This window comes from Aotus nancymaae, unplaced genomic scaffold (genome assembly GCF_030222135.1).
Source record: "Aotus nancymaae isolate 86718 unplaced genomic scaffold, 86718_ANA_hifiasm-v0.15.2.pri h1tg000008l, whole genome shotgun sequence".
Taxonomy (NCBI): domain Eukaryota; kingdom Metazoa; phylum Chordata; class Mammalia; order Primates; family Aotidae; genus Aotus; species Aotus nancymaae.
The window spans coordinates 17,273,767-17,300,288 of NW_026988419.1; the positions used below are offsets into that span (position 1 = coordinate 17,273,767).

The 26,522-nt window shown below is 42.2% G+C and overlaps 1 protein-coding gene and 1 long non-coding RNA gene across 4 annotated transcripts in view; one reads left to right on the forward strand and one right to left on the reverse strand.

The window, feature by feature from the left end:
- Positions 1-1,027: 1,027 nt before the first annotated feature.
- Positions 1,028-26,522, reverse strand: part of SMARCAL1 (SWI/SNF related, matrix associated, actin dependent regulator of chromatin, subfamily a like 1) — a 67,139-nt gene continuing 41,644 nt past the window's right edge. For all 3 annotated transcript variants that reach the window (XM_012446060.2, XM_064373008.1, XM_064373009.1), the window contains exons 13-18: positions 20,113-20,183; positions 16,657-16,759; positions 8,952-9,134; positions 6,802-6,902; positions 5,711-5,807; positions 1,028-1,363 (exon numbers count right to left, since the gene is read on the reverse strand). In XM_012446060.2, coding sequence (XP_012301483.2) covers positions 1,124-1,363; positions 5,711-5,807; positions 6,802-6,902; positions 8,952-9,134; positions 16,657-16,759; positions 20,113-20,183 — 795 coding nt within the window. In that variant the 3' untranslated portion in view covers positions 1,028-1,123. The remainder of the gene's footprint in view (positions 1,364-5,710; positions 5,808-6,801; positions 6,903-8,951; positions 9,135-16,656; positions 16,760-20,112; positions 20,184-26,522) is intronic.
- LOC135273644 (uncharacterized) lies at positions 2,470-9,046 on the forward strand. Its single transcript, XR_010341414.1, has 2 exons — positions 2,470-3,178; positions 8,909-9,046. It is a non-coding gene; the product is annotated as an uncharacterized LOC135273644 (long non-coding RNA).

Consider the following 26,522-nt stretch of genomic DNA (forward strand, 5'->3'; position numbering starts at 1 on the left):
AGAATGTAAAATTTTTTTTTTTTTTTTTGAGACAGAGTCTTGCTTTGTTGCCTAGGCTGGAGTGCAGTGGCATGATCTTGGCTCACTGCAATGTAACCTCTGCCTCCCAGGTTCAAGCGATTCTTGTGCCTCAGCCTCCTGAGTAGCTGGTTACAGATGCATGCCACCATGCCTGGCTAATTTTTGTATTTTTAGTAGACATGGGGGTTTCTCCACGTTGGCCAGGCTAGTCTCGAACTCCTGACCTCAAATGATCTGCTCACCTTGGCCTCCCAAAGTGTTGGGATTACAGGTATGAGCCACTGCACCCAGCCCAAGAATGTGAAATTTCTCAAAATTTTAAAATATTATTTATAAGTTGAAATATATGGAATATATTGGGTTAAATATATTACTAATCTTTAGTCTAACTGTTCTATTAGAAAAGTTACAATTGCATATGCAGCTTGCATTACATTGCTATTGAACCATGCTGCTCTAAACCAGGGGTTGGCAAACTATGGGCAGTGGGCAACTTCCAACCCGTTGTCTGTTTCTGTACAGCTGGTGAACAAGGACTGGTTTCACCACTTTTTTTATGGCAGAAAAGAAATCAAAAGAATAATTTGTGATATATTAAAATTAATAAAATTCAAATTTTAGTGTCCATAGTTTGATTGGAAAAGAGAACTTACAACCATCGCCTCTCCCACTGTGTAAATTCCGCAAAGCTTCGTGCTTTGTCTCTTGTTGGATGAATGACTGCCAGCACCTAGGACGGTGCCTGCACAAATTAGATGCCCTATAAATATTTGTTGAGTCACTAAATTGTAAAATTCTAAATTTTGGGGACTGTGTAGGAAGGACCTCATTATTTAGAGAACATGAATTACCCACTACTATAACTCACTGTCTCCATCCCTAAGCCAGAAGATCAGAGGTTGAGACCCCGAGCAAGCCCACACATAATGACACGGGAATGGAAAGCTGATACTTGGCCTGGTCACCTGCTGAGCCTGGACACAGGCACAAGCACTGCTCTAATGGCAAGAGAAGTGCAAAAAGTTTAAAAACAAAATACGTGATTTTATTTTAATTCCATTATTTTTAAATGCTTTTTATTTTTTTTTTCTTTTTGCCCCTTTTACAGGGGAGAGGTAAAGCTGTCCCAGTTATCAAAAAATTCAAATCTCCTTTTCTTCCGTGTACAGCGTGTCAATGAGCTTTCATCCAGGGTGTCTCCCATGTCCTGGGAACTACTTCCAGATGTTCCTGAAGCACTTCCTGGGTCAAAGGACTCTGCTGCTTCCAGGAGCTCCATATCATTTCCTTCTTCCTCAAAGGACTTCTGGAATAGGTCATAGATCTTCTGCTGTTTTGGGTCCTATATGAGAGAAAGAAAAGAAGAGATAAAAGGAAGAACCCAGGCTCCAACACTGACTCTCCTCCACTGTGGCTAAGGGGAGAATATAAAGATGAGAGACCACACATTTTATGGCATCAGGGAGCTACACGATGGTGAACGTACGTCATCTCAGCAAACCGTCACTAAAGCAGCTTCATTATTTAGTTTATGACATCTTACTGTCTCTGCACTTATAGGGTTAGGAGAAAGAAACGGATGTGAGTGCAACAAAGAAGCTGCTCTTGCACTATAATTTACATTGGAAATGTTTTATCCTTTCAAACTTTCCAAATCACTGTTTCAATACTGAAATAGCACCCAGGATATCACTTCCTCAAAAGCCTTTCTCTACTGAAGGGTCAGTTAAGGTATAATTCAACTTATAAATCTCTATTTTTAAATTTATTTTTATTAAAAAATTTTTTTAAGAGATGGGATCTCACTATATTGCCCAGGCTGGTCCCGAACTCCTGAGCTCAAACAATCTGCCCACCTCAACTTCCCAAAATGCTGGGATTACAGGTGTGATCCACCATGTGCTCAGCCCCCTAGATTTCCAAATCTCTGTGTTCAGCCATGGCTTATACCTAATTTTCAAAGTGGTTGAAAAAATACACACATTTAACATATTCATAAGTAGACATGTGTACCTATTCTGATTACCTTAAATTACAAATGATCAAAATACCCACCAACTGCATCTGTCCACTGATGACAATGGTATAGTGTTAAAACCATGCCCAGCGGATACAACTGCAACACAAGATCACTATTACCCCTCTCCTGCTCTTTCCTACACCTAAATTTCCAGCCCTGACCATTTTTTTAATCCAGAGGCACATTTTCCATATCTCCACTGACATCCCAGTTTCATAAAACTAAACTTGTTCAAAATCAAATGATCTCTTGGCTGGGCACAGTGGATCACGCCTGTAATCCCAGCACTGCAGAAGGCCGAGGCGGGTAGATCACCTGAGGTCAAGAGTTTGAGACCAGCCTGGCCAACATGGTGAAACCCCATCCCTACTAAAAATACAAAAAATGAGCCAGACATGGTGGTGTGCACCTGTAGTCCCAGCTACTTGGGAGGCTGAGGCACAAGAATTACTTGAACCCACAAGGCAGAGGTTGCAGTGAGTTATGATCACACCACTGCATTCCAGCCTGGGCAAGAGTGAGACTCTGTCTCAAAAATAAATAAATAAATAAAAAGAAGGCTAGGCACAGAGGCTCACGCCTGTAATCCCAGCACTTTGGGAGGCTGAGGCAGGTGGATCATCTAAGCTCAGGAATTCAAGAGCAGCCTGGCAAACATGGCAAAACCCCATCTCTACCAAAAATACAAAAAATTAGCTGGGTATGGTGGTACGTGCTGGGTATGGTAGTCCCAGCAACTTGGGAGGCTGAGATGGGGGGATCACTTGAGCCTGGGAGGCGGAGATTGCAGTGAGCCAGAATAGTGCCACTGCATTCCAGCCTGGGTGACAGAGTGAGACCCTGTCTCAAAATAAAATAAAATAAATTAAATGGTCTCTCATTTCACTCCTATACTCCCAAATCAGCTTCTTTTCCCATAAGCCTGTTTTGATAGTCTACCTGCATTCTCATCGTCTCCCATGTGGAAATCATCCAGGCATACTGAGTCCTCGGCTCATGCAGTTCTCTCCTCTCTCTTTCCAGGCACCATCCTGACCTGGGCCACAGCACTAGGTACTGCATGGATTTGCAACAGCTCAACTGCACTTCCTGACTCAGGCTGCTTCCCATTTCAAACAGCCCACAGATCTTTGCCAGGTGATTTTCCCCCCAGGCTCTCCTTTAAAGATTCTTTTTTTCTGTCATGTCTTTGGGCTCCCCTGTGCCTATATCATCAATTCTAAAGTTGCTTTCCTGGCTTTTCAGGCCTTTATATAATTAGGTCTCAACCCACCTGGCCACTGTCCCTCACTATTCCTTAACTGAATCCCTCCACATAGGTGGAGTTCGTTGGGAATTGATCATGACAACCTGTCACGTAAGAACTCCAGATTATTCAATTAACCTACACCCAAAATCTCCTAGCCTTTCAGGATCCCAGTCCTTGCAGAGAGGGAAATGATATTAAAGATCATCAAGGCTGACCCCCAAATAACCCACATGTCCTCCTGCAGGATGCCCTCATCGGCCTCTTTCTGAATGACTACAATGTCAAGGAAATGCTGCCTGGTAAGGCAGCCTATTCCAAGTAGAAAAAGCTGCTTATGTGCATTTGATTATGATGATGGCAACACTGTATGCTAACTTGGGGCATGCATAATTAATTGGAAGTGAGTTCCAAGATCGGATTAATATTTCATTTCCCCTCTCAGATGGAAGGCTATCTCAGTGAGATATAATCTCTTCTGCTTTTTTCTCCTATATTGGAAGCAACATTTTCTTTTTCTAGTAGTTGATAGAATTTTCAGCCCCATCTTAATTAAAAAATAAACTGATAGCTATTAATCAAAATAAATATTGATAAAACTCATTTATATTACTTTGTATGTATATTTTAGGTAGAAATTCATAACTAGAGTTAGAAAAAGGCAAGGAGGAATAAATGAGTTCAAGTGAGAATTCTTTAAAAACAGCCTCTTGCTTTTCTTTTTTGAGACAAGGTCTAGCTCTGTTGCCTGGGCTGAAATGCAGTGGCGTGATCTTGGGTCACTGAAACCTCTGCCTCCTGGGTTCAGGCAATCCTCCTGCCTCAGCTCCTGAGTAACTAAGAATACAGGCATGTGCCACCATGCCAGCTAAGTTTTGTATTTTTTGTAGAGATGGGGGTTTCACCATGTTGCCCAGGCTGGTCTCAAACTCCTGGGCTCAAGCCATTTGCCTGCCTCGGCCTGGGATTAGAGGCTTGAGCCACCATGCCTGGTCAGGCTCTTTCTTTTCAAAAGGCATATAGTAACCTAGGCTCTGTTACTGTATTTACCATTCCACTGAACTGGAGAGTTCTTTAAAAACCTTAAAAATAAGGTTGTTTTAAAATTGTCTTATTAACTATTTATGTCTGAAAGGATAATTTACAGTCTGCATTTAAAAATATGATCTGAGTCTTATTTATCCCAATATTTAGCAAATAAATGTGAGTGAGTGAGCAGATCTACGGAGTCATAAGTCTTGGTGTCAATGATAGGATTTAACTCAACTTCTTATTTATTATTATTATTATTATTATTTTCAAGAGACAGGGTCTCACTCTGTTGCCCAGTCTGGAGTACAGTGACCAACATGGCTGACAACAGCCTCAAGCTCCTAGGCTTAAGTGATCCTCACCTTGGCCTCCCGAGTAGCTGGGACTACAGGTTTGCACCACCAAACTTGGCCTAACTCAACTTCTGATGGTGATTTTACAGGAAGGATAAGCTACCATAAGGCTACCTTTCTGCATGAGGCTCAGACCTGGTTCAAATTCCCCTGGCAGAAACAATTCAACCATGAGCTGTGCTCCAGGAGGCCATACTCCTAGTTTGCACTTCTGGCCAGCAATCCAAGCTAGTGAAGGAAAACAAGCCTTTGGAAGGCTCTGGGTTTCTTGCTCCCTCCATTGTGTTTCACTGAAATGGGGGAGGAAGAGGCCATGGCAGCCACTGGGCTGGAGCACTGGGGCCAGGCAGGTATGGTGGGCCCAGGGCTGTCCTGTTCAGAGGCAACAGCTTTCCCCTCAGCACCTTTGTCAAGGCCTTCCTGGTCACAGAGGGATGTTCAGCATCCTCTTATACTCCTCTACAACAAGGGGCTGGGGTCACAGGAGGAATGCTGGGCCGAGTCAGGAAGCCTTCTCCCTTGGGCTGGCTTCACATGCCCTGTGACTTTGTGCAAGCCTACTGCACGGCCATGTCTCAGTTTACCCCTCTAGAAAGTGGAGAGACACTGAGAATAAAATAAAATGACAGATGGGAATATATGTTATATGAAGCCAATACCCTATTTGAAACACTCCCCATTCTGTGCTGAGGACGCATTCCTGTGGCAGCCCTCTGTGTAGTGTTGCTATGTACTTTTTGAAACAATTCAACATTTGCCATGGGGAGTTTTGTCAGTTTCTAATGGCCTGATGGAAGAGGCAGCATTCGGAACCTGTGCAGCGATGTCAGAAGCTGTAGGAGCTAATGCCATCACTTCCCCATAAAGGGATGCATGCATGGGTTGAACTGAGAATGACTGCAGGCCATTGTTTCCGCTCCGGGGCTGTGGGAGGTCCCTAGGAGTGATTCACATCCTCCTACTCAAGACCCAAAGACTTGGCAGACAGCTTAATGCCTTCCTCTGCTCCAGGGGCAAAGAGCCATGTGCTGGCATTACCTTGTAGAGGTAATCAGTGGCTTCTGTCATTTCTGAAAAATTGGTCTCAGAAAGCCCGGCTTCCCCAAGAACTTTAATCTTCTCTTGAATCAGGGGCCTGTTGGGGAGAAATGAGCTGCAGTGAATACAACCTTTACAGAACCACCAGACCGATGAAAATGAGGCCACCCTCCTTGTTCCTATGGGACCACGGCTTGTTTACAGTTTCACATCTTTGCCTCTCTCAAGGCACAAACACCCATCTTAAAATATTTGCCCTCTCTCATTTGTAAAACCTCCAGTTTAGGGCTAAGACTATCATCGGGTCCAATATTTTTTCTAATGGAAGATGTGTAGGAAATAAATGCTGCCTCATTACAACACCATTTTGAATCTGGTAGTGTTATGAGCTGCCCAATTAACAAATCCACTAAACAGAGGGAAGCAGGAGTGACCCACACACGTTGCAAAGGGAAGCCTCCTTAGTCTTAAGGCTGGAAACAGACAGGCAGTGGAAACTAATGAGATAATCAAGACATTTAATATCAGGAAGGGGAGATGAGGGGAAGAAGCTTTTTGAGAGTTTTCGCTTAGGTAATAGACAGAAACCCCCAGGGTTGAAAATCTTACTCCAGTTCTGTTAACGAAGTACACTACGTGGTCTAGGGTAAGCCACTTTCTCCCTGTGGTCTGCCAGCAGCAATATAAGATATGCCCACCAGATAAACGCACATCATAAAACGTAAAAGACGACTGTCACCCTGTCCTAACAAATGTCTTCACGGCTGGGAACAGAGTGTTTTACAAACTAAATTCCATCTACATTTTGTCACAATTGGTACCTCTCCCTGCCTCAGAGCAGTAGAAAAGGAGGCACAACCTCTTATTCCTAGAAGATTCCTCAGGCACCCTGTGTAAGCCGCCAGTGAATGCTAGTGAGGGAGGTCAAATATGGTCATGATGAAAGCAGGAGGGCATTGCAAGTCCATTTTCTACAGATCCTTTAAGATCTTACTTAGCAAAAGCAGAAGCACTTTGGGAGCAAAGTAAACATATCATCAGTTTCCGCCCTCGCTCAACTCCAACTGCCAGGCCACCCAGCCAAGCCATACCAAAGGTAGTCATCAGCTGTGCCCTTCGCCACGAGGTAGTGAATGCCCACAGAGCTGGTCTGTCCAATGCGGTGCACGCGGTCCTCAGCCTGGATCAGCACCTGTGTGTCCAGGAATCGAAACAGCCAGGTGAAGGCCTGAAGCAGTCCCACCCATCATAGCAGGTACCCTCTCTACCCCATTTTCAGCCCTACACCACCCTCCCTGCTCAAAGCACTTCACTGCCTCAGACCTAGAAATAACCTGCACTTCACTATCTCAGACCTACCAACGACCACCATTTTAACAAAAGAGAGAACCCAAAACAGCCCTGGTTGGGGAACTGGCCGTTCAGTGCTGGGCACTGAGCTAGGCACTGCAAATGAAGGGGCACAGGCTCTGCAACCAGGCTGCATGGGACGGGATGGGGATGGAGGCCTGCACACTTCCATTGCTTCTTTGTGTGAAATAAAAAGTTATTGGGCCAAGCTCAGTGGCTCATGCCTGTAATCCCAGCACTTTGGGAGACCTATTTGGGCAGATCATGAGGTCAGGAGTTCGAGACCAGCCTGGCCAATATGGTGAAACCCCATCTCAACTAAAAATTAAAAAATTAGCTGGGTGTGGTGGCGCATGCCTGTAGTCCCAGCCACTCGGAAGGCTGAGGTAGAAGAATCACTTGAACCCAGGAGGTGGAGGTTGCAGTGAGCCAAGATTGCGCCACTGCACTCCAGCCAGGGTGACAGAATGAAACTAAATCTCAAACAAGAAGAAAAGAAAAAAGAAAAAAAGTTATCTTCTAAATAAATAAAAACATTACACACAAGGGAAAGGCTACCCATGATTTGGGCATAGGGTGGTGGTTTAATATAGTGGTAAGCCGTATAATAAATAAAGGCTGGGTGCGTAGGCTCATGCCTGTAATCCCAGCATTTTGCGAGGCTGAGGCAGGCAGATTGCTTGAGCCTAGGAGTTCTAGACCAGCTTGGGCAACATGACGAAAACCCATCTCTACAAAAAATACAAAAAAATTAGTCAGGCATTGAGGTGTGCACCTGTAGTCCCCTGCTACTCAGAAGGCTGAGGTGGGAGGATCACCTGAGCTCAGGAAATCAAGGCTGCAGTGAGCCCATTAAAGTCCCTGCAGTCCAGTCTGGGTGACAGAGCAAGACCCTGTCTCAAAAAAAGAAAAGAAAGGAAAAAAGCTACCTAACACCAAGAGCATTATTTCTATTATAAAATGGCATCACCCTTGAGGTGTACCCATTATTAATGGAGTCTCTCATGTGTAGCCAACAAAAGCCATAATATATCAAAAGGGATATAACTTCTTTCTGGATATTACCAGAAAAATTTATCAGTTCAAACAGATGTCTTATCTCTGCCCTCAGTTGGTCAGGTGAAGCCAATGGTGGTGTCCAAGGAACCCTCACCACTGTCACTCTGTGTGAGGCCCCACTGCTAAAGCAGCTCACAGTGATGGCTACTAAAGGGGGCACAGGCTGGAACGCCATAGGCCTGGGCTGCAACCTGGTGCCACCACGTGCCCCGCTTCAGTTATGGAGGTGCGGTGGTCCTGGCTCCCCCTTGAGCTCTTGGTGTCCCAACTTCCTCCTATGAGACATGAGGTCTAAGATTTCTTTTAGCCCTGGAAGACCTTAACCTTCCCGTTGATAAAATGGAGTCGATAATCCTACAGGTTGCTGTGAAAATCTAGAAACTAGCCAATCACCTGGCCTTTAATCCTAGCACTTTGGGAGGCCGAGGCAGGCGGATCACTTGAGGTCAGGAGTTTGAGACTAGCCTGGTCAATGGTGAAACCCCATCTCTATTAAAAATACAAAAGTTAGCCAGGCGTGGTGGCACATGCCTGTAATCCCAACTACTCAAGAGGTTGAGGCAGGAGAATCACTTGAACCCAGGAGGCAGAGGTTGCAGTGAGCTGAGATCATGCTAGTGCACTCCAAGCCTGGGTTACAAGAGATTCTGTCTCAAAAAAAAGAAGAAACTAGCCAATCAACATAGAAGTGCTTAAAAAAAGTGAAAACTGACTTGCGGGAAGTGTAATGAATGGGTAAAAAGGAAACCACACTTTCCACAACCGACACTCACTGCTTCCTGCCCACAGCCATGAGCATGCCTGGGAGATCCAAGTCTTCTGCGTCTCTTACCCCTGGGTTCCAAAACAGCTCAGCGAACACCACCAGGTCAGCAGAGGAGAAGGTGAGGCCCATATTGGCAGCAGTGATGGACAGCACGGCCACGGCATGCCTCTGCGACAGTTGGAACTGCTGGCACAGGTCCTCGCGCTCAGCTGAGGAGGTGGAGCCATCGATGCGGATGTAGATAACGTCCTGCAGGAACAAGGGACAGAAGTGAGGTGAGCAACAGCCTCGGGGGCTTCTGAGCAAACCACCCCCAGCCACAGCTCAAGCATGGAACCAGCTGCCAGTTCAGCAGAGACCTCTGCCTTCAGAGCTTTTCTTATCCTTTCTTTTCAAATTGAAATTTGTATTGAGATGATTGTTTATACTCACGTGCCACTGTAAGAAATGTATAATACAGAGATCCCTCTCAGGCCTTTGCCCAGTTTCCCGCAATGGTGACATTCTATAAAAAATACAGTATAATACCACAGCCAGGATGCTGACTTCTATACAATCCACTGAGCTTCAGATTTCCTGTTTTACTTGTATGCTTGTGTTCTACACAATTTTATCACCTGTGTAGGTTTTCATATATTCACCTCCAATGTCAAGACACTGAACAATTACAACATTGCAAGGATCCTTTTATCTCCCTCCCCTTTCCACAGTCCTTAGCTCCTGATAGCCACTAATTTGTCCTGCATTTCTAAAAAAATTTTTTTATTTTTCCTTTTTAAAATGAAGTTTCACTCCTGTTGCCCAGGCTGCAATGCAGTGGCGTGATCTTGGCTCACTGCAACCTCTGCCCCCGACTCCGCCTCAGTTCAAGCGATTCTCCTGCCTTACCCTCCCAGCTAGCTGGGATTACAGGCGCACACCACCACGCCTGCTAATTTTTGTTTTGTCAGTAGAGATGGGGTTCTGCCATGTTGGCCAGGCTGGTCTCGAACTCCTGATTTCAGGTGATCTGCCTGACTCAGCCTCCCAAAGTGCTGGGATTACAGGCATGAGCCACCACATCCAGCAATTTTTTTTCCAAGAATGCTGTATAGGCCGGACATGGTGGCTCATGCCTATAACCTCAGTACTTTGGGAGGCCAAGGTGGGTGAATCACCTGAGGTAAGGAGTTTAAGACCAGACCATCCTGGCCAACATGGTGAAACCCTGTCTCTAATAAAAATACAAAAATTAGCTGGGCATGGTGGCAGACGCCTGTAATCCCAGCTACTCGGGATGCTGAGGCAGGAGAATCACTTGAACCCGGGAGGCAGAAGTTGCTGTGAGCCAAGATCCCACCACTGCACTCCAGCTTGTTTGACAAACCGAGATTCCATCTCAAAAAAATAAATAAAATGAAATGCAATATAAACGTTATATAAATTGCACAGAATATAACCTTTTGGGATGGGCTTTTGCATTCAGCACTCTCTGGAGATTCATCCAAGTTGTTACCTGTATCAATCAGTTTCTCCTTTTTATTGCTAAGAAGTAGCCCATGGTGTGAATGTACCATAGTTTCACCATCTATCTGTTGAAGGACATCTGAGTTGATACCAATTTGTGGCTACTACAAATAAAGCTGCTATGAACATCTGTGAACAAGTTTTTCTGTTAACCTAAGTCTTCATTTCCCAGAGGAAAATGCTCACAAGTCAACTGTTGTGTTGTATAGTAGCTGCATGTTTAGTTTAGCTATCTTCTTTTAAATGGAGTTTATTTATTCTTACTAATAATAAACATGCTAAGGAAAATAAAAACATTTAGTAATCTAACCAATCTACTTTTTCCTGTCTTTTTTATTTTTTTTGTTTTTTATTATTTTTTATTTTTTTAATTTTTTTTTGTAAGATAGGGTTTCACCATGTTGGTCAGGCTGGTCTTGAACTCCCGACCTCAGGTGATCCGCCTGCCTTGGCCTCCAAAGTGCTTGGATTATAGGCGTGAGCCACCATGTCCGGCCTTTCCTGTCTTTTTTTTTTGATGTGTATGGTATATCTTTTAAATAAAAAGTTTTATATCCTGTTTTCCCCTACTAATTAAGCATTCTAAAATATCATTTTTAATGGCTCTATAGTATGTCATTATGCAGGAACAGCATAATTTAACCATTCTATTTCTGCAGATTTAGGGGTCTCTCATTTTTTTTTTTTTTTTTTTTTTTGAGACAGAGTCTCGCTCTGTTGCCAGGCACCAGGGTGGAGTGCAATGGCGTGATCTCGGCTCACTGCAACCTCCACCTCCCAGGTTTAAGCAATTCTCCTGCCTCAGTCTCCCAAGTAGCTGGGACTACAGGCACACGCTACCACACCCAGCTAATTTTTGTATTTTTTAGTAAAGACGGGGTTTCACCATGTTGGCCAGGATGGTCTCGAGCTCCTGACCTTGTGATCCGCCCGCCTCAGCCTCCCAAAGTGCTGGGATTACAGGCGTGAGCCACCAGGCCCGGCCAGGGATCTCTCATTTTTCCTAAAAAGACGTGTTGGTAAATGTCCATCAACAGTGAACGGACGATATACAATGGGATGTTACTTAGCACTAAAAGGGAGTGAACACCTGCAGGTCTAGATAACCAAAAAAGAAAACCAAGGAGCAAACACTAAAAGAAGTGAGACACACCACAGCATGGATACATCTCAAAAAGAAAAGGTATATCCTGAATGTCCTTTTCTCTACATTTATATTCCGTGTTTACATAAAATTCTAAAAAACTGCATACCAATCCACAGTGACAGACAGTAGACCAGTGGTTGCTTGGGGAAGGAGTGTGAGGGAAGAAGCAGGGAGGAGAAATTACAAAGGGACACGAGAAAACTCGGCGGGTAGCAGGGAGCGGATGGCAGATATGTTTCCTATCTTGATTCTTATAAGACTGTACATATTATATGCAGTTTGCTGCATGTCAATCATACCTCAATAATGCTATTAAAATGGAACGTTTTTAAGAGGATGCTAATATTTGGTGATTTTCTTAGATTGGACTACAAATCAAAGTACCATAGCAAAAAGAAAAAACTTAATTTAAGGCTCCTGATATTACTGCCAAATTGCTGTCCAACAACTAATGTATCGGCATGTCCATCTTGGTGCACTTTCATCAACAGTGAGCACTGCACATTTTTAAAACCTCTGCTGACCTGATGGGGTTAAAAAAAAAAAAATCTGTATATTTCACTTACTTGATTACTAGTGAAATTGAGTGTTTTTGTATCTTTTAATTGGCTATTGGTGTCATTTCTCTGATGAACTATCTATTCATACAGGTTGCCCTTTTTTTTTTCTCCTACTAGAAGTTAGGAACCACTTTTACCTGTAAAAGCTACTATTTTTATGTCACGGAGGTGGCTAATAGTTTCCCTAGCTTATTTCCTTCTATTAATTTTCTGTTGTTTTCTAAATGCTCCTTTATTTTAAAAAATATATTTTATTTTATTTTATTTTGAAACGGGAGTCTTGCTCTGTAGCCCAGGCTGGAGTGCAGTGGCACAATCTCGGCTCACTGCAATTTCTGCCTCCAGGTTCAAGAGATTCTCTTGCCTCAACCTCCTGAGTAGCCAGGATTACAGGTGCATGCCACCATGCCCAGCTAATTTTTGTATTTTTAGTTGAAACAGGGTTTTACCATGTTGGTCAGGCTGATCTCGAACTCCTGACATCAAGATCCGCCTATCTTGGCCTCCCAAAATGCTGGGATTACAGGTGTGAGCCACTACACCTGGCCGGCAAAAACATCTTTTAATTTTTCTGATTATAAAAATAATACACACTCATTGCAAAAATATAAAAAAACTAAAAAAGATGACAACTACTTAGAGATAATCATCACTAACGTACTGGTATGTAGTAGTCAGGCTTTTTTCCATACATGACAACTTTTATCTTTATTTTATTTTTGAGACAGAGTCTTGTCTGTCACCCAGGCTGGAGTGCAGTGGCAGGATCTTGGCTCACGACAGCCTCTGCCTCCTGGTTTCAACCAATTCTTGTGCCTCCGCCTCCCAACTAGCTGGGATTATAGGCATGCATAACCACGCCTGACTAATTTTTATATTTTTAGTGGAGATGAGGTTTCGCCATGTTGTCCAGACTGGTCTAGAATTCCTAACCTCATGTGATTTGCCTGCCTCGGCCTCCCAAGGTGTTGGAATTATAGGTGTGAGCCACTGTACCTAGCCAACATGACAATTTTTAAAAACTATTATACATAACTTTTTGTCCATAGTATGGTCATCTTCCCATACCAATATATACTAACCAGAATCCAAGACCTTCAATTTTGGAGCTTCCTCAGGTTCTTACAGTGTTCAATGATCTCCAAAGTTAGGAACCACTGATCAACATTATATTTTATGGCTGAATGGACTATAATTTATTTAAGAGTATATTTGTTGATAAACACTTAGATTTCTAATTATTGAATATTATAAACATCATGCCTAATAATCTGATTTATAAATCTGACTAGTCTGATGATTTCCTTAGGATAAATTCCTAGAAGTGAGATTTGAAAACATGAGTGTACACCTTAAATTACTGCCAAACTGCCCTCCAAAAATGTAACAAATGTACAAGAGAATCATAACTTAACCACTGTGGGCCAGGTGCAGTGGCTCATGCCGGTAATCTTAGCACTTTGGGAGGCCGAGGTGGGTGGATCACTTGAGGTCAAGAGTTTGAGACCAGCCTGGCCAACACAGTTAAACTTTGTCTCTACTAAAAATAAAAAGATTAGCCGGGTGTGGTAGCAGGCACTTGTAACCTCAGCTACTCTGGAGGCTGAGGTGGGAGAATTGCTTGAAGCTAGGAGGTGAAGGTTGCAGTGAGCTGAGATCTCACCATTGCACTCCAGCCTGGGTAACAGTGCAAAAACTTCATCTCAAAAAAAAAAAAAAAATTAACCACTGTGTATATGTGTCACAGAATAAATCCATGTGTTTAAGTAATTTGAATCGACTTTTCCTTTGTAATTTCTTTGTTTTTATGCTTAGAAAGTCATTCTCCACCCAGTGATCAGTTATTGTTCATTGATATTTTCTTCTAATACTTTATGGTTTCAAGGATCTTTGATTCACCTGGAATTTAATACAGTAAACAGTGAGGTAAAGTTTCATCTACTCTCCCCAATCCCCAATCATTTAGGCAATTACCCAAACTTTGTAGAAGAAATTAAAAATGGATTTGTGACGATTCCTTGATCACGTATTTGCTTTCCGTTTATGGTAAGGGGCTATCTATTCTATTCCACCCAATGGGTATCTCTCGGGGCCAGCATGGCTAAATTTTAATTACTGTTTTTTTTTTAGATGGAGTCTCACTCTGTCGCCAGGCTGGCGTGCAGTGGCACGATCTCAGCTCACTGCAACCTCCACCTCCTGGGTTCAAGTGATTCTTCAGTGTTCATGCCACTGAACTCCAGTATGGGAGATAGAGTGAGGCTCTGTCTCAACAACAACAACAACAAAACAAAAAAAAAGATCTAGTTGGAGTTTTTATTAGTTTTATTATTGTTTATTATTTATGAATTGTATTATTGAATTAAACCAGTTAGGCCTGGTGGCTCATGCTTGTAATCCCAGCATTTTGGGAAGCCAAAGCGGGTAGATCACTTGAGGCCCGGAGTTCGAGACCAGACTGGCCAACGTGGTGAAACCCCATCTCTACTAAACAAATGCAAAGAAAATTACCTGAGCGTGGTGGTGCGCACCAGTAATCCCAGCTATTTGGGAGGCCGAGGCATGAGAATCTCTAGAACCCGGGAGGCAGAGGTTGCAGTGAGCTAAGATGAAGCCACTGCACTCCAGCCTGGGCAACAGAGCAAGACCTCCTCCCCCACAAAAGAAATCAAAAAATGAAAAGATAACTGATAAAACATTAATATCCAGAATTTATAAAGAATTTTCCTAAATAAGTAGGAAAAAAACAATCCAACAGAAAAACAGGCAAAGGATACAAACAGAATATTCATAGGAGACAGCTAAAATGGCCAATAATAAATAATAGAATGATACACATTTTACTGGTAGTCAGGGAAATGCAAATTAGAGCAAGAATGAGATGATATTTCATTTTTCTGGATTGGTAAAACTAAAAAGTCTGATGATACCAGTGTTAACGGGTACACAGAACAGCAGGAACCCTTATAGGTTGTTAGTGAGATTATAAATGTGAATGACCACCTTGGAGAGCAATTTGACAACACTGAGTATAAAGATGAGCCTATTTAATAACCATGCAAGACCATGCTTGAATATACCTCCCCCACACAAGGCACATATACAAGGCATAAAGAAATGCATAGATACAAACATACATATACTATAATATTCCCACAATAGCAACACTGTAAATGCAATTCTATGTCTGTCAGCATGAGAATGGATAAACTGTGGTATAGCTATCCAATGAGGTACAATCCCACAGTTACGGTGAATGAACTAAACGTGTAATGTAGCATGAAGAACTCTCAAAAACAATGCTAAGCACAAAAGTAAGTTGCAGGATAATTACACCATGCTGTCACTTATTTTAAATTTTAAAAGATATGCAAAAAGGAGACTATAAATTGCTTAAGGATACATACTCCTAGAATAAAGTATGACAACATGGAGGGCTAGAATACCCATTGCCTTAAGAATAGTGATGTTATCGCTGATGAGGATGGAAGGGGAATAGAGTTAGAATATTGAGGGGACTTAAGTATTTTATTATTAAAGAAATAAACCTTCAGACTGAATGTGGTGGCTCACATCTGTAATCCCAGCACTTTGGGAGGCTGAGGCGGGTGGATCACTTGAGGCCAGGAGTTAAAGACCAGCCTGGGCAACACGATGAAACCCCTTCTCTACTAAAAATACAAAAATTAGCCGGGCGAGATGGTGTGCACCTGTTGTCCTAGCTACTTGGGAGGCTGAGGCAGGAGAATCACTTGAACCTGAGAAGCGAAGGCTGCAGTGAGCCGAGACCCTGCCACTGCACTCCAGCATGGGCAACGCAGCCAGACTCTGCCTCAAAATTAAAACAAAACAACAACAACAACAAAACCCCAAAAAAACCACTTTAAAATAAATACAGCAAAACTTTTCATTTATTAAATCTGGGTGGGAGATACACGAGTGTTTGTTGTATATTTCTCTGTACCCTTAATATACATTCAAATATTACATAAATACAAACGATGACGGACCATACAAAGCAATTTCCAGTCTTAAATTTAACCAAAAATGAAAAGGAGAGGAAGTGTGTTCAGTTTTCATAAACATCCTTGGAAACCCTTCTAGATCCCTTTTATTCAATTTCAGGAGAGCCATAAAACTCTACACTAATGTCTGCACACTGAATCACGTGCAATTAATAAAGGTGCTTTCACTGTGCTGAGGAGGAATGAAAGGAAGGAAAAGAGGAAAACATTCACGTAAATACTTGTCTCTATACAAAAGGACAATTTTGCTATCCCCTCTCTGTAATTATGCAGAAAAATGGAACAGCCACTGGGAGATGTTCCTAAAGCAAGACTCCTGGCCTATTTGGAGCACAGAGGAAGTTAAAATGACATGGCTGGAGAAACATCTTGACCCCACTGTGGTTCTACAAGCAAAAATAACTTCTTCAGAAAGCCTTCAGCAGTGCTTCCGAACCCATGGGTCTCACTTTGCTTGGATCTGACCTGAGCCTGCTCAGAACAACTTGGGACATGGCAAAAGCAACCCATAATGAATTTCAAAGGAAGCTCACCTTTCTCTCAAGCGCTTTTGTAACTGCATCCAGAACCACCTTATGGTGTGCAAACACTAGAAACTTCTCTTTTCCACTTTCCAGTAGGTCCATGATATATTCACTGCATTTGACAATGACAACGAAACAGATTAAACATATATTCCTTATGTTTGTTTGTTTTTTATTTTCACAAATCCCCTGCAGGCTACACTCCTTATGTTTTATGGGTGTCTGGTATGTTACAGAAACATTCTTATTATCTGGGATCATAGAAGATAATCAACAGTTTTCACTTTAGCTCTGACTATCATTATAATGTGTTTTAAATACAAATTAGAGTGTCCTCTGTAGATCTGAAAACACTTAGGGAGGGGACTAAGGAATTCTTGACAGTACACAAATTTCTAAAAGTTGAATATTGACACATACGTAATACTGAAGAAATATTCCAGGAAGGATCTCCAGCTCCTCCTACTTTAGACCTCAAATGACAGGGCCAGTAATTAAGTCAATAGTAAACGAATTCTCTTCCGAGGCAAAGGACTATGGATAGAAGGATCTCATTTGTTTGGCCTCCCTTTAATTTACTTCTCTCTTCCATCCACCGTGTTTTTTCTTAGCTTCCCATCCTTTTTTTTTTTTTTTTTTTTTTGAGACATAGTCTTGTTGCTCAGACTGGCTGGAGTGCAGACATACTCTGTTGCCCAGACTGGCTGGAGTGCAGTCGTGAAATCTCGGGTCACTACAACCTCCACCTCCCGGGTTCAAGCAATTCTCCTGCCTCAGCCTCCTGAGTAGCTGGGATTACAGCTGTGTGTACCACCACGCCCAGCTACTTTTTGTATTTTTAGTAGAGATGGGATTTCACCATGTTGGCCAGGCTGGTCTCAAACGCCTGACCTCAAGTAATCTGCCTGCGTTGGTCTCCCAAAGTGCTGGGATTACAGGCGTGAGCCACCGCACCCAGCAAACTCCCCACCTATCTTTAGCTTGGCCTTAAGAGAAGATGGCTACCCTCAGGGAGCATGGGGTGGGAAGTCACCGGGTTAACAGACGCTGGCTAGGTCCCCCTTTCCCCTGGTAGCTCTCTGAAGAGGGATCACAATCCCAAAGAAGAGGTTAGCCCAGTAGAGGCAAGTGAGCTCCTTTGCTGAGGCCATTCCCAGCCATGGGTGCGTCTGGGCAGGGAAAAGACTCTGCCTTCCTTGAAGGACATGTCTCAGGTGGGGGAAAGGTACGTGGACTGCCCTCTAAACATCCAAGAATCATTTCAAACAACACGACTGACCAGGGCACCAAATTTGAGCTTAATTTGTGAACTGTTAATACTAATAGAATCTACTTTAATTATTTTGAGAGACATAAAATTTGTCACACCATAAGCAAAAAAGTTTATGGCTACAGCATCAAAAAGTCACAAGGTCACAAAATCTACTTGGTGAGCTCATAAAAACCACAGTCCCCAATTTTCCTAATGCCTCTTTCCCCTCTATATCTCATACACAGCTTTGTTGTTCTACAACCTTCTACAACAAAGGCTGGAAATCTCTGCCTACCCTGATAACCTTGGCTTTTATATTAAAAGATGCCCATTAAAATGAAAAAACAAACGACAGCAAAAAAGAAAAGAAAAACAACTAGCTGAGGAAATTGGGCTTTTTAAGACATACAATCTAATTTCCACTTACTAGCTGTGTGACTCTGAGGTCCAGAGAGTCACAGATTTACTCAGTGTCTGCATTTTTAAAATGGAGCAGTGTGACTTACATGATCTCACAAAGATGCTGTCAATGGGAAATGAGTTCACAGGTATAAAAAATGTTTGGAAACTACAAAGTACTACAGAATTTATTGTATAATAGAATTTTGAGAAAGTATGTATAAGGTATGATCAAAGTTTATTTATGAGGTGGTAGAAAAGACTTAAAACTTCCAAGGGAAATGGGTGGCTCCAGGCGCGGCATCTGGAGAGGCACCCAGTGGACTCTAAAATTTGTAGGTCCTGAGCTGAGGGAGCAAGGGAGAAACGCACAGCCTTGCCATCTGTTACTCTGCAGCACATGAGAAATGGGTTGGCAGAGGCAACTCAGTTGTGTTTCTGGGAGAAAAGTTTCCAGGCCATAAAAACCACATCTGGAGTACATTAGCTCCATAACAGGGTCATAAATGAAAAGGGCAGTGCCCAGGAGGTGAAGGGGAGAAGTCAGCATTGGGCAGTCTTTTAAGGGGGCATTGCAGATCGAGTGGTGCAGGGAACTCTCTTGCCACTGCAGAGGGTGTGGAGAGGCAGGTGGGCCAAGTGCGAGGGTAGGGTAGGTACGTTGCTTAATCTATCCCCAGACCTCAGTCCCCACAGCCAGTCTGGCACCACTCAGCCCTACGGAATCAATCTCATTGTAATTTTATCAACTGGACCATTATCCTGCCAGAGCTTCACATGAATGTTAAACAATAAAAAATTAGGCAAACTGCACGTCATTAGAATTGCCAGGTTTCTACCCCAGTGATATTTAAATAGGAGTGGGGTTTTCTTTAAGAAAGGCATACAATTGAGATTTTTGTCATGAATAATTCGAAGAATAGAAATTATTACTTTAGCTTTAGTTTATAAGGTGGAAATACAACTAAGCATGACAATGACCACATGCCCGTATCTTTTGAACAAACTTCGACATTTGTCTTTTTATTTAGGTCAATAATGGATAAGACTTCCTGACTTTGAGGAAGACCCAAGTATCCCCATAAGGCAGCTTTTCCTACTAATTTTTTTTCCCCTAAAGACAAATGACCACAGCTCTCCTAGAAAAACTCTTTCTTTTAGGGTTGAGGACAACCCCACCCTCCTTTTAAGGAGCAGCAGCTCCAGCCTACTTGGCTCAAGACAGGCTATCTTCGGGACCCAAGAGCATGCTAGGAGTAGCTCCAGTTACTGGCCAACTTATGCCTTGTGGGTAATTAAGGGCATGGTGCCCTAAACTTTTACTTTTTTCATTTTTTCCTTGAGACAGGGTTTCACTTTCTTGCTAGGTTGGAGTGCAGTGGCACCATATTAGCTCACTGCAGCCTCAACCACCCAGGCAATTCTCCCTCCTCAGCCTCCCAAGTAGCTGGGACCACAGGTGCATGCCACCATGGCCAGCTAATTTTATTCATTTTTTTAAGAGATGGGGTCTCACTATGTTGTCCAGGCTGGCCTCAAATTCCTGGACTCAAGCAATTTTCCCACCTTCACCTCCCAAAGTGCTGGGATTACAGGCATGAGCCTGGCCCCGCTAAACTTTATTTTCAGGGCAGCTGTAATTCGACTCTCCGATCATCTCTTTTATTTTTTCCTTCCCCAACAAAAGTCATATTTAATAATCTCTAGTCATTTTCTTAGAGTGCAGTAAAATCATTCAGGCAGACTAAAGTAATAAGTTTTTTTTTTTAAAGATGAGAGAGAGAGAGAGAGGTCAACGCTTAGTGACCACTTACATGACAGATGGGATTTTAGCTTCAGCTGTTCTGTTGAAGAAGAGAATGAGGGCTTCTTTCTGCTGCTGTTTCTGTTGAAAGAGAAGTTAAGGATGTTAAGTGCCCCAGTCTGAGAACTCTGGGATGAGAGGATCTAATTATTGCTCCCATGCGCTTTACAAATCTTAACCACCCGTCACCAGAGTCAAGAGACCCTGGTGCTGACAATGACTTCCCCTTTCACTGTGGCCAAGTCAGAGGAACTGCCTGGGTCTGGTTTTGTCCTCAGAGATGGCATTATAGCTACTTTGCCATTGTCCAAGAACTGCTGCAAGAATCTAAGAGGCAAGGAACACAAAAGCTCTTTGGAAAAGCATTTCAGGTAGGGCTTTACCGTACACACCAAACCCATGTGACCCTCTGAAATGTGGCCTTGGGTAAGTATACCCATTTACTACAGCCTGGTGACAACTTACATGTGACATTTCCCCAACTTGCTTTTTGCTTCCCTCTCTTCTTTTGCCATGCTGTGACTATACCTGACCTACAGAGCTTATCTCTGTCCAAGACTTACCGAATCAATTCCAATGGACTCTGACTAGTCTATTTTACTACAATTTTATTTTATCGTATTTTCAATTTTTTTTAGATGGAGTCTCACTCTGTCTCACCCAGGCTGGAGGGCAGTGGCACTATCTTGGCTCACTGCAGCCTCTGCCTCTTGGGTTCAAGTGATTCTCCTGTCTCAGTCTCCTGAGTAGCTGGAATTACAGGCGTGTGCCACCACGCCCAGCTAATTTTGTATTTTTTGTAGAGACAGGGTTTCACCATATTGGCCAGGCTGGTCTTGAACTCCTGACCTCAGATGATCCACCTGCCTCGGCCTCCCAAAGTGCTGGGATTACAGGCGTGAGCCACTGTGCCTGGCCTATTTTATTATCATTTTAAAACCATTACTCAGGTGTTCTTGGTCTACCTCCCACATAAGGCAATTAACTTCCAAGAAGAGGAAACTGTGTTTTCTTTACGGTTTACATTTAAGTGACTCCTAATAAAGAATGCTAACACAGGAGATGCTCAAATTGTTTCATAATAATGTGAGGCAACATTTACTATCTCTCTGGCCTCCCAGAGGTCACACTCTTGCCATTATTGGTAAGAGTGTCCCCCCAAAATTCGTAATCTGAAACTTAATTTCCAGTGCAGTGGTGTTGGGAAGTGGGGCATCTGGGAGATGTTTAGGTTTTGAGGACAGAGAGCCTGTTTGTTCCTTCCGCCATCTTTGAAACAGAGACTGGGCCCTCACTAGACACTGAATCTGCTGGCCACTTGATCTTGAACTTCCCAGCCCCCAGAACTGTGAGCAATATATTTGTGTTTACAGATTACTCAGTCTAAAGTATTTTGTTACAGCACAAATGGACCAAGACAGGCGGCCATTTCCTTCCACTAGCAAGCACGGTTTTATAGGTGCACCCCCACCCGCTTCTTGTGTTTAAGCTCTGTGAGATCTGTGTCTGACAGAACAGTTTCCCCGGGGAACAAAGACATGATTCAACAGCAGTAGTATCTATGGTCCGGAACTTGTCATTCTTGGTTCTCAGTAACTCAGGAAAGCAACCACAGCCAGAATGTACCTAAAATGAATGACCGTAGATGGAGGAAAAGGCTGTCTGGTTAAAACAGCTTCTTGGCTTTGGGGTAGTTTTTATTATTTTTGAGACAGGGTCTTGCTCTGTCACCCAGACTGGACTTGATCATGGCTCACTGCAGCCTCAGCCTCTTGGGCTCAAGCGTTCCCCTCCTCCTCAGCCTCCCAGGTAACTGGGACTACAGATACGCACCACCACACCCAGCTATTTTTTTTTTTAATTTTTTTGTAGAGACAGGATCTATATTGTCCACGTTGGTCTCAAACTCTTGGGATCAAGTAATCCTGCCACCTCGGCCTCCTACAGTGCTGGGATTATAGGGAAGAGCCACCATACCTGGCCAGCTTCTTAGCTTCGAATGGTGTCTTTCCACCATTTTCCTTTCTAGGACTTTACTGCTGAGGAACCAGGGGAAGCTATGGGGTCACTGATTAGACTGTAGATCCCGTTTATATCCTGCATGTGTCTTGGCAGTGGCAGCCACCTACCCTCCTATTTTGTAGCAGGCTCTGGACACATACACAACTATTCCCCTGTGGCTAGTGAGCTGAGACTTCATGAAATCCATTCATGGACCTCTAAGGGTTCCCAGCAGCAGACTAGGCCCTCTAACCCAACGCAGTTTCTAGTAGCCAAAGGGGCAGAGCAGGCTTACACATGGTGACCTCACTCACAGTGTGTGCGCCTCCATCAGACGGCTCCCCAGTCAGCCCCTGTCTACCGTTTTACTCCTGTGTCCTTCAGAGATAGCCTACTCCTCCCACCTGTACTCACTCATGCCACACTCCCTAATAAGAAAGAAAGAGGGCAAAACAAACAGATGGAAAAATGCTGAGATGCACTTTCAGGAAGCTTGCCCCAAGATTTAGCACCTAGAGTTGATGAGAGTGTGAAGAAACAAACACTTTTATTACACATGACTTGTGGGATGGTACGTTGGGCTAGACCTTTTAGGGATGATGTAGCAAAGCATACCAACCCCCTTTAAGATATGCCAAAACTCTGTCATCCAGAAACTTCCTCCTTAAAACTGATTCTCATTTTAAAATCAGATGTACACAAATTCCTATGTAAGCTAATTTTCCTGTACAGTATTACTCAAAATAGTGAGCAACTGAAAATAACTTAAAGGCCCAACAAAAATTAGCAAAATTATAGCCATGTGAGAAAACACTACATAGACTTTTTAAAAAAAAATCTTACTTAGACACAGAATAATAAAGCAATATGCCATCTTTAAATATTATATTTTTTGGTTTTTTTGCTTGTTTGTTTTTTGGTGGTTTTTTTTTTTTTTTTTGAGACAAGTTCTCTCTCTGTCAGGCTGGAATGCAGTGGCACAATCACAGCTCACCTCAGCCCCAAACTCCCAGGCTCAGGTGATCCTCACACCTCAGCCTCCCACCAGAGTAGCTGGGACTACAGGTACACATCACCATGTCCAGCTAATTTTTTTGTATTATTTGTAGAGACAGGGTTTTGCCATGTTGCCCAGGCTGGTCTTGATCTCCTGGGCACAAGTGATCCTCCCACCTTGGCCTCCCAAAATGCTGGGATTACAGGCATGAGCTAGCACACCTGGCTAAATATTATGTTTTAAGAGAATACTTAACAACATGCAAAAGTCTTCATAAGTAACCTGTTTTCCTTCCCACTTGATGTGTTTGTATGATCCCAGTTCCACTTTTAAAATATATGTATTGCTTATTGGATATATATTTTATATATATTATATGCAGATATATAAAATATATCTTAAAGCGACATATACATACATAATTGTAGAAAAATACTCAAATTATATATGCCAAAATTATGGATGAATAAAAGATAATTCTTCTTTATGGTATAGTAATAAAAATAACAACTCTCATATACCACTTATTATCAGCCAAGCAGTGTTCTAAGAACTATATATGCATTAACTCATTTAATAATCAACATGGCCATAAGGAAGGCACTATTATCACCATTGTACAGATTGGGAAACTGAGGCAAAAAAGTCAAGTGAGTATACTTGTCACACTGCTACTAAATGGTAGAACCAGAATTTGTAGCACTTGTAAGCGCAGGCTCTGAGGCTCAAATATCTGGGTTGATGGCGAGAATTAAATGACCCAATACACATAAAGCACCATGCCCGGCACATAGCAAGTATCCAATAAATGTTACTTACTGTAAATACTTTTCTTTATTTTTCATATTTTATACAATACACAGCTATTGTATTAATACTTTTAATGTGAGAGAGATCAATAGTTTTAGCTTTAAAAAAACTCCCCCAAACTGTGTAGACATAATACCCTCTACTAGTGATCTTACTTCTTTTGCCAGCTACTGGCCAGGAAATTTTAAATAACCTGCGTTCTTTGTTCCTGACTAGACCTTAATTAAATTAGATTCAATGGAGTTTTTAAATTTTTCTACATTGGAAATTTGAGTGGATTGTCAAATGGCAAGGATGAACTGATATCGTCACCAGGAAATCTGTATGGACTTGTTCCATTTCTCCGTTCTTGGTCTTGAGGATGAAAAAATGGTTTTAGACAAAAGATGATTACAGTCAGCTTTCCTTAGCCTGTGAAGCAATAGCCATTATTTCAGCTGAAAAAGTGAGAAAAGGCTTTCATTATATATTATATTCTATAAATTGGCTCCTTCACCTTGGCTCCTGTGATATAAAGCTTTTTAAGACATGTCTTCTTCCAGATGGAAAGGTGTGAAGGAACAAAGAAAGAATCAATTCTTGACAGGCAGGTCAGCAATGCTTGGCTGGAGTCACCATGATTTGCGAAATTGCAAGGAAACTTAGGACTAAAAAGTAACTTAAAAAACTGGGGGCAGTGGAGAGAGGGGACTTTCTGTAGATCCACAGGGCCTCCCTATTCGACTAAAACCATAAAAAAACATAATTCCCCATTTTAACCCTTCCAACTCAGGATGTCAGAGATGGCAAGGGTTTGGAAGACATGCCTCTGGTCATTTAGTCCAGCCTCCAGCTGATGCTGACTCGCTTCCTGAATTAAGTTACAGCAATGCTCCTGATCAGATCCATGCTTTAGAAATGCACCAAATCAATGGCTTTAGAAAGCCAAAGGTTCTGATGGCTGAAAGCACAAAACATACACATCTGTTTTCTACTTAGATTTTCCATTATAAAAATGAATTAACATTAAGACACAAAAAGGCATCAAGTTCTTAAGGAATTATTATCTGAAAGAACTTAGTGTCTGGCTTCAGCCATTACACACTAGGTAATCTGTACCAACTCAATTTCTATCTTTCAAGGATAAACATTTAATTTTCCTAAGACTCCAAAGAAGCAGACAGCAACTCTCAAGTGCTGAACTGAGAAGAGCTCTGGGCTCTTTCTCAGCTGGATTCTTGAAGAATTACACTGCAATTTAGGCTTCATTTTCATAATCTGCAAAATGGAATTAAGACTCTGTGGTGTTTACAAAGCAAAGAGGATAATCACCCAATAGGCAGGGTTTTGGGCAACTGGCTCTATCCTTACGTACTTTTCCACAGCCAAAAGGAAGTTGTGGCACCATTTCTAAGCAAGAAAATATTAAAATATTTCCAACAACACATTTTTGGAAATATTTTATGGATTTTCATAGCTACCTAAAGCTATAAAACACCCAATATTCCTAAGTTCCATGGCACATTCTAGTTAATTTCTTAGCATCACCAACAAACTCCGAAATCAAACTTTCCAGTGGCATCTGAAATCGTCTTTGAAAAGAGCCACTCCCCTTACTTGAACTATACAAGTTGGCAGAATTTACAACATGCTTTCAGATCCTGTTGCATTAAGTACAAAATTCCTACTGCTTTTCTTTTTTTTTTTCTTTCTTTTTGGTCATACTACACAATTCACCACTGTCTTTTAATGAGTTGATGTGCTTTTCCTCCTTAATTCAAATACCAACTAATTGCTTTTTCAGGTGTCTACCTGGCTGTTCTGAAACTGGTTCTGGAGGTAACTGGTGAGAGTGTTCTCTGGGGAATCTCACGAAACACTGATAGACCTACTTCCATCTCACACATACAAGGAACAAGTTTGCTGGTAAAATATATATATATATATATATACACATATATGTATATATAATATCTTATAAATATTCAGATTTTTACATCTAAAACATTGCATGCCTGAATTTTTCCATTAATATTATATTTGCTATGCCAGTTCATTGGTTTTCTTGTCTGGTGGAGTTCACTAGTAGACAAAAGTTAGCAGACATTAAAGGTTTAGGAAAATGTTATAAGAAAAAAACTTCAAATTGAAAAAAAATGTCCTACTCATTGAATTTTTGTCAGTGAGAGAAATAAACGAAAGACCACCAAGATTGATTTTAGTGACAAAGCTTCCTGGTTTTGCTCATGGTTCCACTGAAATATAATCTGAGAACACTGGTCTGTATGTCCACATCAGTGTTGTTTAACTTTGTTTGAAAACTCCACAGTAAAGGGATGATGCCTCCTCACTTACTCCAGACCATCCAGATTATTCTATGTAATGCAGCATAAATTCAATACAGCTTGACGATTTGTCAGTGTATTCTCTACCCTGCCATTTCTTATTAGTGAATCTTGCTCATCACATGGTAAAGTAACATGAAAAACATGCATTCTGTCTCTTGTCATTCTTATTTATTCTGTAACCTCCCAGAAGGCTGAGATCCCATCTATATCTAAATATCTCTATACAGGGTAATATAAACCCCAGATAACGCTTCATGATGTTGAAAAATATCAATGACTGTTATT